General features: G+C 51.6%; 1 protein-coding gene across 2 annotated transcripts in view; it reads right to left on the reverse strand.

Moving 5' to 3' along the window:
- BRWD3 (bromodomain and WD repeat domain containing 3) overlaps positions 1-10,512 on the reverse strand; it is a 52,699-nt gene extending 42,187 nt beyond the window's left edge. For both annotated transcript variants that reach the window (XM_082771226.1, XM_082771225.1), the window contains exons 1-6: positions 10,271-10,512; positions 10,108-10,166; positions 9,921-9,950; positions 9,629-9,688; positions 2,262-2,412; positions 217-315 (exon numbers count right to left, since the gene is read on the reverse strand). In XM_082771226.1, the coding sequence (XP_082627352.1) occupies positions 217-315; positions 2,262-2,412; positions 9,629-9,688; positions 9,921-9,950; positions 10,108-10,166; positions 10,271-10,307 (436 nt within the window). In that variant the 5' untranslated portion in view covers positions 10,308-10,512. The remainder of the gene's footprint in view (positions 1-216; positions 316-2,261; positions 2,413-9,628; positions 9,689-9,920; positions 9,951-10,107; positions 10,167-10,270) is intronic.
- Positions 10,513-13,374: the final 2,862 nt, after the last annotated feature.

Below are 13,374 nucleotides of genomic sequence, written 5' to 3' on the forward strand. Positions count from 1 at the left end.
TAACATGTGTGCATACGTTACAGAAGAATCAAGCCAGAATAGTGCAAAAAAGGGTTATTCTATTGTGAAAACCCTTTTTTAGAGCAATTCATGGTGACATATCAAAAAAGCCATTAAGGAAAACCCCTATTCGCGTTTCAGACGGTAACTTTAAGTTGGAATATTAATAAAACTACAGAGAAGGAAAAAACACCTTGTTTGCGTGTCAAGACTCACCCACGTTTGGTGGTTTCCCATAATTTACAGGTAGTTCGGGAGGCCGGCCTCTGTGGAGAGCTGCAAATGCAGATCCTTTCCATAGCGTGTGTCTGAAGTCTGCACAGGCAAAATTAACAGCAGGTAAGTGAAACGAACAGCCCAGCTGGGCCCAACTGCCCAATTTTCCCTAGAATCAACAGCATCAAGCACCATTCCCAGCGTCTTTTGGGTCACGTCCCAGCCTCCAAGTTCAACCGTTCTCTTGGAAGAATAAGATTGATCTTTTTAAATAGTTTGTCAGGAATTTAACAGTGAGAGGAAGCAATATGACTGAAAGTGTCTTCAGCTTGGCTTTGCTTTACTTTGGTAAGAGTCTGATATGCTGGAAGGAAAGAGAATGCAAGAAGTAGGTGCACTTGGTATGAAGCTGAGCTCTGATGTGTTTTTAGTCCTTCAGGAATCCCAATACATGCAGGATCTCTCTTTATGAGCTGTACATTTGAGAATAAACACGCATATACATGTGTTTTCTCCTGGAAAAGGGGAGAAGGGATTTTTTTTTTTCCAATACATCTGTTTCTTTGCAGTCGGTGGCAATATGCCCTACTTTCAGAGTTTTCTCTGCACCCCAGCACCCCCCAAAAACCCTGTTTTTAAAATGAAGACTGTTTTCTTTAAAGGCTCTCCAGCTATCTGCTGCCAACTGGCCTTAGAGAGCCTTCTTTCTAGAACAATAGTGATTTTTCTGAGACTGTTCAGAGTGCCTCAGAAATTAGACCTGGACTTCTTCCATTTCTGGCCATCTGGAAGGAGAGAAACGAGCTTCCACAGCGAGTAAGGACTGAAACAGAAGGATAGTGCCACAGATTGGTGGCTCTGCGCATCACCATTTAGATCTGTGACTGTGATGCCTGCAAGTTTACGTGACTCAGAGACCCCTGAGAGCACCTTCCGATTACAGCCCAAAACGTACCACGGAGTATTACAATGATGCACCTTAACAGCACCACTTACTTCCTAAAATTGATCAAAATAACTAACTGCTAATGGGAAATGGGAGCTTCATACCGAAGCAGAACTGGGGGTAAAAAAAAATCCACGTGTGTCAATTGACTCGGACTGGAAGGTCCTGCTCTCCATCCCTGCCCTGCTCCCAGGACGTTGCTCCTGCTGCCTCTCGTCACCTCCGGCACTCTGATCCTTCCAGGAGCTAATTTAATTCACTACAATAGCAGTAATAAATTTTGCAACAGTTTAGCTCTCTGAATCAGCAGTCACAGGATCAGATAAGTTCTGGCTCCTACAGGGGAGAAGTGGCAGGGGCAGGTAGCGAGGAGGGACGGGAGGAACCGCTCCTTTCAGTAGCAGATGGCTCTCAGATCCACTCAGTTCTAACACAAAAGTCTGCTTTCAGGATCATTATCTCAAGCAGAGCGGTTTTTCAAAAGGCCTGGCCTGGTGTTCTATTCACGAAGGGAACAGGGGATTTTGGTCAAATTAACTTTAAGCAAGGACAAGCAGGAATTATCACCAGAGAGCCGGTCTCACCTATTCTACCAACCTCTAAACACTGCCCCAAATGCTACCCTACCCTTCAACCTGACGGACTCATGCATGGCCAGGGAGCCAAATAATGGAACTTCTCAGCGTGAAAAACAGCCCAGCAAAACATAAATTCTGCTGGCTTCTTTCAGACACACACATGCTCGGGCGTATGAAGAAAACGGCTATTTCAGATGGATCGAATCTCTAATCCAGCTCATCATTTACACAATCCTTGGCGCAAGGTGCAGGGGAGGGTGGGGAGGGGAAGCAAGTAGCAAGATCAGGCAGCAACAGCCGAGAGCTGCTTCGGGTGGCGTTGCCAGCCCAGAGCAGGTATGTGCAACAGGCCCAGCACCCGCTGTGTTTTAGCAGGACTGCAACAGGAAAGCAGGAGCTGACAGGCAAATGAGATAAACCACGGCGCATGCAAACAAGCACAGATCGCGCAGCAAGAATTGAAACAAAAGGGGGTTACTCATCAAAACCCAACGCAGCCACGCGTGCAAGGGGAATCTTACCTTTTGCTGCCCGTAACAGAGACTGCCGCCCAACGCCTAGCAAGGTCTGCACACCTAGGACACTCTGGGGGATCTCCTTGTCTAAGAGCGGTCCCAGCCTCTCGCAGATGCGAAGAAGATAATCCGGAGGGATGTGTGCATTGACAGCCACCTAAACAACACAGAAATTTGTTTTATTCTTGCTTCTGCCGGTATTTTTCTCCCGGCTCACACTCTAATATTCAAGTTAGTTGTTGAAATCAAGTCTAGCATGAAAGTGGTGAAAAAAAAAACCTCCGAATGAATTATACCTAAGATGTCTTTCAAAGTGCCAGAGAGTGCTGAAAGAGTCAGACTAGAAAATCAAGGCAGTAACAGTCAGTCATAATTTAGGACAACCTTCAATTCCAAACAGAAAATCCCCAAAACTCAGCGTTCTCCGGGCAGTACTCTGATCAAACAAAGGATTGCCTGGGGACTTTTTCTGAAGTCTGTTTTGCCCTTTAACTCCTTCTTTTCACATGCCGTACGTCTTGCTCAGCTGAGACGCCCTTGCCCCAGTCACACCACTGTAAGCAGCACCCGTAGCACAGCCTAAACACCCTAAACGGGGTCCTTACAGCAACTCCCAGCCCCCAGTTTTAGCAGGCAGGAATAGGTACCTCTAACACCCACACGTGTCAGCTTCCACTTTGTCATCCTGAGAAAAACATTCTTCCTTTTCCCCCGTAGACAAAGGCTGCTTTCTCCAGAGAGACAATAGTTTTTCCTGCCAGTCTGTTCGAACAGCAAACAAACTGTGCCTCGTTAACCAGAACGCCCTGCATCTGCCCGACTTCTGCTACATTTACTAGCTGGCAGCAAAAACTCAGCGTCAGAGCCCATTTAGCTCCTTCAAGGCAGGACACAGAGCCACGGCCATCTCCTTCACGAGGACCAACAGGAACAAAAAAAGTAGCCGTGAGTGGAGACTGATAAAAGAGTTTCATTTGAGCTATATAATTGCTGTATCTATTGCAGCATTACAAAGAACATGACGATACTAACACAGATTTCTGTTTTCCCAAGCCACAAGCCCCTGCCAGGTAATACTAAATAGTACCTGACAGGGCCAGAGCTGTGTTTATTGTACAGAAAAAGCAGACGCGTGGCCATGAGCACCCCTCTCTCCTACAGGACCACTTTGGATGCATCCAGGCGCACGCCGGTGCTGGTGACAGGCTGTCAGTTCCCTCCTGGCACGGCACGGCCAGCTTCTGTCCAGCTGCAGCGTCCCCCAGCCTGATTAAATCCTCAAACAAGTCTTTCTCAGCACCGGCTCCAGCACTCAGCTAGTGCAGAGCAAGGTGCTCCGGCTCCCCAGCTCAGAGAGCGCTCACCCGACAGAAGGGGAAGGATTTCTGCCAGGTTCAGGAAAGCTTCCAGATTCACACGGGGCAGAGCTGGTGGAAAGGAAGGAAGAGGACCACTGCTTTGAGCCGCACAGCACCCGCAGCCTGGCCCAGCCATCCTGGTCACCTGCATCCCCTGGGGAACGCCAGCCCCCGGCGCACCAGGGGAACAGCAGGCAGCAGGAAGGAGGAAAAGGAAACTGCTTCGCTCAGGGGTGCTGCCAAAACGCTGCTCGCTGAGCCATGGCATCAGGCAGACGATTGCTGCAGGTCGTTGGGAAATCCCTCGCTCCAATTGGGCAGCAGCAGTGGTGCTACGGAGCCCAGCGCGGTGAGTCAGCTGCGTTATGATGCAGTCACGGCAGCACCGAGAAGACTTTAACCAAAAAAGCCAAGCCTTTCCTAATGGCACACACAAGGTGTCATTTAACTAAACCAAAGCGAACTCCTCCAGTCCGAATGGAAACTCGTAGAGCCTCTGGGTCGCTGCCTGGTAAAGGGCTGCACGTCAATAACAATCCACGTGGGAGCTGAGCTGCTCCAAAGCCCCAGGCTCTGCTGGAAAGGGAAGAATCGTACCTCTGCAGGAGAAATAAACCTGAGGGCTGCACTAACACGGTCCCATTCCAGGAATTTCCACGCAGTGAAACGGTGAGTTGAGAAGAAAGGCCGTACACGATGCAATGGTTGGCAAAATGAGATGAAAGGATTCGCTGGACTTCTGTATTTGTCCATCCCTCTTAGCCATTGCTCAAATGCTAGAAATATCTTAATGACAAAAAAAAAAAAACACACACACACACACACAAAACTTTGTTATCCTGTGCTAACCTCACTTCGCTATGTAAGGGGAGGATCTGAAACAAAGGCAGTCCTGAAGAGAAAATCTGAAATTTGCCAGCTTCAGGGTACGAAACGCTGTTTCACGTCGCTGATAATCAGGAAGGTGTTTCTAAGTCAACAATTGCCACTTCTAGCAATTCTTCAAGCTCACGAGGTAAGAAGAAAAACGGTACGCAATCCAGAAGCAGTGAAAATTTACATTTTGCTTTTAGGGTGGAAAGAAACCACCACTAATATGCCATTTCAGAAGGCCCACAGCATTCCTGAACACCTCCCTGTTCGCCCAGGAACACGCCAGTTTTGAAGCATCGCCCCTGTTCTGTGCCTAGCGAGAGGCGCTGAACTAAACCTGGCAGCAAACACCCTGCTTGGGGCCGGGGCACGGCTCTCCTCACACAAAAGCCAGGTTTGTTCAACAGGCAGCCCTGCCCAGCCCCGTGCACCTACTCTGAAGCGGGAAGGCACTTCACACACGGAGATTTCTGCATTCAGGCAGTTCATCACGGCGAGCACGGCCACATCTGCAGGCCTGCCAGCGCTCAGAGGTCGAAGATGGATGCTCCAGGCTCGCCGAGCATGTGGCAGTCGTCTGCGGCTGCCTGGTGCTGATTTGTCTGGGCGACCCAGGCGCTAAGCAGCTCAGGCTCCCAGACATCTGGCTGCTCGCTGCCCAGACCAGGAGAGTTGGCAAATCCAGCGTGGAGCCAGAGTTCAAGCAGCACGAGGGAGCTGCTGAAGCAGCGAGATTTCAGCGCTCGGTTTTACTACGTTGGAAACTTCTCTGAGCAACTTCTCACGGGGCGCACATCGCCCAGACCGAGCGCCTATCAACGTGACCATTGGCCTTATTAACGAGCCCTGCTCACCAGACGTGCCACCCGCCAGCAGGACCGTACCTGGCTGAAGAAGAAAGGCCATAGGGCTCTTCTCCCCATCACTCACATGTTTGCACGGGGCAGAGAAGCCCCAGGAGGCAGCCCCTGATCTGTAGGTTCCCACCGCTGTTGCTACCAAGCAGCTACACAGGCAGGCAGCACGAGAAGTCCGTTCTCCCGGAGATTTTTTTTCCATAGTAACTTTCAAATAAAACGCTTCAACTGCAGCCCCGAGCCAAACCAGCAATTCTGTTTGCAGGTTCCCGAAAGAACTTGAAACAAATATTCCCCCTTCACCTCTGCACGAGGTAGCCCTAAGTGGGTTTTAAGAATCTTTCTTTTAAGAATCTTTCCAAAACACAAAGCTGCAAACGTATGAGCGAGAAAAATGAAGTTTCCCAGATCAGATTCTTGTTAAAAGGACAGAAAAAAGCAAAGCTTAACATCAGTTACAGCCACACCTTGTAGCCCAAACCCCATGAGGCAAAATATAATACTGGTTAGGACATTATCACCTCCCCATATGTATTAGCAAGCATCTCCAGAATATTAAAAACTGGTTTAGAAAAAATTAGAAAATGAGGAAAAAAAAAAAAAAAAGAGGGAAACAAACAAGTAATACAAGTCAAAAAACATGTTAAATAAAGAGCTTTTAAAATAACTTGGAAGAGCTGAGCAGGCTAAGTGAGAGCCAGTTCCAAAGACCGGGATAAATTGTAAAGAAAACCACGTTTTGTTGCCTTATTTTGGGAGAGATGGGTTAAAATGTCAGAGCACAGGAACGCCACAGCACCATGGGAGCAACTGCACAGGACGTGGATCTTACAGATCTAAAGGCTTTCAAGAATCGGGTAAAGTGGATATGCCCTTGTGGAAGCAGAATGCAAATAGGATGCTGCAGTGCCAAGCAGCAGCAAATAAGGCACGGTGAGGTTAAAGTCACGGCAGGGTTGGGGGAAAGTCATGGCCCTAAATCTGTCTGCGCTCCTGCTGTTGGCACCACTACAACGTCATCTCAAAGGCTGCTAAGAAAAGGGTCCGCACTGGCCAGCTGAGACAGGCAGGAGGCTTGTTTGTTGCAGGGATCAACAAACCATATCCCCTGGTATTAGCCTTGACAGTTTCTCCTCCCGGGAACATTTCAATAAACAGGAAACAAACAAACAAAACAACAACTCTTTGCCATTACTACTGGTAGGAAGATGCCCGTGTTCCCAGGGGCTGGCACCAGGAAGCCCCACGAAACATTGCTGCGAAGCTGGAACTCCATCTGATGGAACTGCACCCGATGCAGAAGCTGTTTGGATGTAAAACCTGATGGAAGTAACGCTGAGAGCAACGCGGACCTGCACGAGCTCCTGCACACCAGGGCCTCCGTGGGCAGGCAGTTCCACAGCAGATTTCTACCCTCCAGAAACCACCCGACACTTGTCCCGTTTGCCAAAACACCAATCAGTTCGGAACCAATTGACAAACGTACCCAAAAGCAGCAGAGGAGACCAAGAGGACCGAGGCAGCTGAGCGAGCAGGAAATTACTCAAGACCTCAAATATGGAATCTCAGCAAAAGGAAGCTCTGACACCGGGCTTGCACAAGATGTCAACAATATGCAAATACACGCAAATTTAAAAAGCCATTACCCACTCAGCTTCCCTGGAGAGGGTGGCTTGGAGCCACCACGCCACCAGATGACATTTTCCTGAGGTGACAAAACTGTAACATCTCTCTGCTGCTAATGCTGGGATTGGCAATATCTATAAATAACAGCACCTCGGCCTCACAGCTCGCTTTAAATCAATGCAGACGGACGAGGCAGAACCTCGAAGCCAAATCCCATAAGCTGTTCCACGCCAGCCTCTCACGGATGCAAATTCCCCGCTCAGATACGCTGTCCAGCAACAGCTGATTTTCTGCGTGCCCTGAAACCAGGCCTATCTTCAGCACGGAGAACAAAACGGGCTTGGACAGAACAGACGGTCCTGCGAGAAGTTCTTGAAAGCCAGACGAGGGTCAGTCGTTTTTATCGGGAATAAACAAAGATAATTTCGACCAGCAGTCCAGGGGAGACTGTTGTGATAATCTAAGGCAGCTCAGCTCGACTTGTCTGCCCAGCAGCTGGCTACACATTAAACTGCTGTGGTTAATTTAAAATGGAAGTACTAATTGCGTGCAAGTCTGACATACCTAAGACCTTCGTAATGAGGGCGAGGACCCTCCCCTTTACGAGCTCGTTTCGTGTCCCACGACCACCAGCAGCCAGCAACAAAGTGAAAAGTGCTTGGAGCACGCAGACCTTTGGAGTACACCTGGGCGCTCACCTCGACAGGCAGCCACATGTTGCACATAAAAGCACTCCGAGGTGGAAATAAACAGAGAGACAAAGGGAACCCAAACACACAACCAGCTCAGGTTCTCTGCAGGCTTTTGCTCACTGGACACAACTCTTATTAATGTATCTTAGTGTTTTTCTGGCTTGCAGTACCTGACATTTAAAGTAAGAGAGCAAGTTCAAATAAAAAAGAAAAAAAAATCTCAACAGGGAGATTTCAGTTCTTTACTAAAAGCTTGAGGGATGGGGGAGTAAACATTTCCTAGACAAAAGCCGCCTGGTAGGCGATTTGGTTGTTACATCTTTATCATTTCCAAAAGCCCTGAGAGCAGCACCAACATCCTCAACAACAGGACTACCAGCATATTCCCCCAGAAATACCAACGCCAGCCTCAACAGCCGAACTGAGAATGGAAAACAAAGTTGAAACATCAGCAATTAGAATAATAAATTCTCTGTCAGATTCACAGGAGCAGGATATCAGGCAAACAAACGAGAAATCTGACTTCTCTGGGTTTGTAAACTCCCATGCAATTATCTCGGGCCCGCCTGCCCAGCGCAGTTGCAACACTCGGCAAAGACTGGAACTGAATTTGTTTGCCTGCTTCTAAGCAGTCAAACAGGAGAAATGGGTAGAAAAAAAAGCTTCATCCCCAAACGCTAGCGTCAGTAATTACATTTTTTTGTTCACGAGGTGAGCGAGATCATTAAAACGAAGCTCAGAGTTATTCATTCTCCACAGCCCAGGCCTTGTCCTACACATTACATCCATCCACCTGGCTAGCACTGAAGCCAAGCAGCTTAGGTTCATTCATATACCATCAAATGCATTCAAAGGGCCAAAAACCAAACACATCAAACCCAAAGGAAAGGGAGGACAAGCCTTTCCTTCAACATCCTTGTCAGTGAAAGGTTCGGTCTGAGGATCCATAAGGAAGCTCAGCTCACCCCACCTAGCATCTGCCAGCAAGGATTCCTGTAACGGTCCCATTCCTCGCTGTAAGTCTTGTTAACAGCTAAAGTGAACTAGAAGAGAGGCCATCAGAAAGGATCGCTGTCGATTAGCTTCAGACAGAAGAAAAACCAAGCTCTGATAGCGCTGCACACCACGAAGCAGCTCCCCACCGATTCCAAGCCTCCCCTCACGCCTCCGTTTCCCATCTGGGACATTTTACCGAGATGTGCGTGGCCGCAGCACTGACCCCCACCACACCAGGGGAGCTCTGAGGGCTTCCCTACCACACCCCAGGGGCCGAGAGGAGCAAACCCAGGCGGCACCACAACCGCTGAGGCCAAGCCGAGCCCGAAGGCTGACCTCCCACCTCCCACCTCCCGCTGCCGGGCACGGCTCCGCCGGGCTTTTTCCTCACGTTTTCCACACAGGGCCCGGCACAGGCCGCGACCACGGGCCTGATACCGGCGGCTGTGGCTGTGCCGGGTCCCTCAGTGCCCTCAGGGCCCGGCTGAAAGCGGCGCCCCCCCCCCCCCCAAGGGGCTCCCCCGGCCCCCCTCAGGCCCGGCCCCGCCGCCGCCGGCCCGGCCTCACCTCCACCCCCCCCCCCCACCCCTCCCTCAACCAGTTCCTCCGCCGCCCCGCAGCCAATCAGCCGCCTCGTTACATCGCCGCCCGCCCCGCTCCGGCTTGTAAGGCGCGGCGCCATTCGCCGGGCAGGGCTCCGGTACGTGCCCTCAGATAACCCCGCCCGGCCCCACAATGGGCACCCCCATTACCCCCCCGGTGCCCCCATTACCCCCCCGTTACCCCCCCCATTACACCCTCACACACCCGTCCTGGCCCCGATCCGAGCCACGGCCCCGTGGGGCGCAGAGCAGCGTGGGGGGCGTCCCGGGCTGAGGACATGGGGGGGGTGGGGGCACGGAGCCGGTACCGGAGGGGTTTTGGTTTTTTTTTGGGGTGTGTGTGGGGGGGTTTATGGGGTGTGGGCTCACCAGGTCCTCGAAGCTCCGCCGGTGCTCCTTGCCCTGCCAGTCCAGGCGCCGGGGGATCAGCTGCGGGGAGGGACGGGAGCGGCGGTCAGACCCCTCCCTGGGGATGTTGGGGGGGAGGGGGGGGGCAGCTCCGAGCCCCCCCCATACGGCTCGGGGCAGCCCCCCAAAAAGGCTCAGCCCGGCTCTCCCGGCCGTGCTTCGCCCCCCACACCCCATCCCATCCCATCCCATCCCATCCTGGGCACCGGGGCTGTGCCGTGCCGGGACAGCTCAGCCCCCGGCTGCCCCTTACCTGGTGCTCCTCCAGCTCCTCCACCAGCACCTGCGGGGACAGGGCAGCGGCACACAAAGGGCGTGAGGCCGGACACCCGCAGCACCCCGGCTCTCCCCCCCCTACCTCCCTCCCCACCTCCCCACGGCCCTCCCGCTGCCCTCCTGCCCCGTCCCGTCCCGTCCCCGCCCGGCCCGGCCGCGCTCACCTGGGCGGATTTCTTGCAGGGCCCGGACTGCAGGAACCTGGCGATCAGGTAGTAGAGCTCTGAGAGAAGGAGGAACAAGGAGGGAGAAAGGGACGCGGTTACAAAGCAACCGTGCAGCCACCGAGCCCCCCCAATCACCCCCCAAGCCTCCAGCGCTACCCACCGGCTTCCAGCTGCGTCGGGGCGGCCGCTGCCGCCATCCTCCGACGGAGGAGGAGGAGGCCCGGGGGTGGGGGGAGAGAAGGGGCAGCGGCGGGTGTCTCCCCGAGGTGTCGCCGCTCCTCCTACAGCGGCCGAGCCCCTACGGCCGAGCCCCGGTGCGCGGCCGAGCCGCTCGCCCCGCCGCGGCTCCCCGCCGGCTTCATGGCAGCGCCGCCGGCCCCGCCGCGATCCCCGGCCCGCAGCGCGCAGCGGCCCGCAGGGCGCCCCGCCCGCCGCACGGGGGCGCTGCCGGGAGCCTCCCGCAGCCGGGGAGCGCCCAGGCGGAAGAAGCGGGCAGGGGAGGACCGGGCATGGCCGCGGTTCCTCCCCCGCTTCCTCCCCCGGTTGCTCTCCCGGTTTCCTCCTCCTCCTCCTCCTCCCCTCACGGTCCCGGCCCGGGTCGAGGGTCTCCGGGATGTCCCGGAACGGAAAGGCTGCGGGTAGCCGGGTTGCGAGCTCGGCTGTTGGTGTGAGGCGAAAATAAAAGAAAATAAATAAAATAATAAATATAGATTTTAACATAAAATAAATCACAGAATTTCTAGGTTGGAAGAGACCTCAAGATCATCGAGTCCAACCTCTACCTAACAGTAACAGTCCCCACTAAACCATATCCCTAAGCTCTACATCTAAACGTCTTTTAAAGACCTCCAGGGATTGTGACTCCACCATTTCCCTGGGCAGCCTGTTCCAGTGTCTAACAACCCTCTTGGTAAAGAAGTTCTTCCTAACATCCACCCTAAAACTCCCCTGGCGCAACTTTAGCCCATTCCCCCTTGTCCTGTCACCAGGCACATGGGACAACAGACCAACCCCCACCTCGCTACAGCCTCCCTTGAGGTACCTGGAGAGAGCAATAAGGTCACCCCTGAGCCTCCTTTTCTCCAGGAAAGAAAATAAAGAAAATAACTGTCCTGAGTTAGGCTTGTGAAGTCGTTTTCTCTCTTATTCTCCATTTCATCCACCATACATGAGGCAAAACGTTGGGGGACAGGGCCCACAAGCTCTCCTGTGCAGCTGGCATGAACCAAACGGGAGCTCCCCCAACAAACATAAAGGTGCTCGAAACAAATTAATGTATTGTGGATACCCAGGAATTGCCTTTCTGTGCTTGACGGGAACGTAAATAGGAACTTTTAGCCATCGGTACATAGCACCCGCTGTTATCAGAGTGTCACTGCCTCAGCACGTAAAGACAGGGATGAACGCCCAGAGGACGCAGCCCTGCCAAGGTTACAGGACGTGGGGCGGCTTTAGGAGCCTAATCACAATCATTTCCTCCCACTGTTCAGGAAATAAAGACGTGACGGTGAGGCATGTGCTCTTGCCAAAGAAAAAAAGGCGCAATATTGACCCCTGTAGATATTCCTAAGGGAAACAAGTCACTTTTCCATAGGAAGCGTCCTGTCAAAAAACTTCAGAAATCTATCCCACTTCAGAGATAAGTTGCTAAAACACTGAGTGAATGGACAACATTCCTTAATGTCAAATTGGGTTTTGCTGCCATAAAGACCTGGCATTCAACGTTAGAGTTTCCTGAGCCTTGGCAGTGTAACAAGCATTGTCATAACTGAAAAATAAATAAAAAAGACAACTCATCTTCGTGCTTCGAATACCAACAGCTGAATCATAGCAAATCAATGCGGTTGAAACATTAAGAATAAATTCATTTTTGCATACATTTATAGCCTATATGCATGACTAGGCTTTCTGTGAAGTGCTGTTTCAGAGTTCTTCCTGCTATTACCTCGAGGATGCAGCCCTTCCTGCTGGCAGCCTGCTCAGGATGTTTCAAGGCACCAGACCAAGTGCCAGGAGCCCTCTCGAGAACGAGTCAGGTGTTTGACATTCAGCTGCTCTGCATAATTCGCCTGCACCTTAATACAGGTCTGGAAATTGCAGCAGGAGCTCAGATTAACTGGGTGATGAATAGACCTTGTTTTCTTCGTCCTCTGAAGTTCTCAAGTTGCTAAATAGAGTTTAAATAGCCAGAAAAAGAAAGAAAAGAAAGAAAATGAAAAGAAGAAAGGTAAAAAAAAAAAAAAAAAAAAAAAAAAAAAAGCCTCCCTGCTTATCATTGTAGCTCTTGGAATCTTTTTCAAGGCAAATTCAATATTGTCACTTAAAGAGATGTGAGGTGCCACCTCACTGAGCTGCAAACTGCAATTCTGGGGGCTTTTGGGTAGGAAGAACTCTTCCAGCACTACACCAGAGGCTTTGAAGTGTGCCCTGCAGTGAGTTACAGTGTAAAGCAGCAGTTCTGGAAACATTGCCAGAGAGGAAAAGAACCCTCTGATATTCCGTATCTGTAGAGGTAATGTTTCTCCCTCCTATCTGATAATTGCAAGCTCATCTTGTTATGCGTGCCAGGAATGCAAAGGAAAAACACAGATAACATGGTGTAATGTGCCCTGAAAGTACATTGCAGTCTTTCTGAGCTAAATGTCGTTCTACATCAAGAGAAAACGCAGCACCACGAATACTCCATAGCACCCCGTCCTGCTGTGTTCCAGTGGTAACACTTACCCAAGGTATTTCTTTTTCAACATGGTGCATTTCTTTGGCACCTTTTGGTTGGTGTCTTACTGAGCCTCTCCTCACAATTTGCTGTTATTTAAGCTTGGAGGCAGCAGCAAGCAAAGCTGTACCACCGCAACGGGCCCGATTATTCTTTTAGGGCCGTCTAGAGCCATTGGGAATTTCTACAATAAATACAACAGGCTCTCAAATCAGAAGCCTATGATAGAAAATGTTCCCCAAGTAAGCTTGTCTGCCCCTTGTGTGCTTCCCACACTTCAGACCAGGAGTCTTGCTGTTGGCCGAGGTGCTCGTAGGCTCGGAGGTGCTCCGTGATGCAAGCGCTGCACTTCGTGCAGCAACAGGAAAGGCTGTTAGTCATCCCGCAGCTATGAGGCAGGTGTTTGGAGCCGGGTACGGGCGCACAGAGCAGCAGCCTGCATTCAGGTCAAGTCCCAACAGCGCGTTAGTCATGCCCGCAGCAGCCGTTGTGCAACTCCTCCTTTGGCCAGGCTCCTTCCCAGCGACTCCGGCTGGGTTTTACGGCTC

Source organism: Aythya marila (assembly GCF_965140915.1).
Source record: "Aythya marila genome assembly, chromosome: 13".
NCBI classification, from domain to species: Eukaryota; Metazoa; Chordata; class Aves; order Anseriformes; family Anatidae; genus Aythya; species Aythya marila.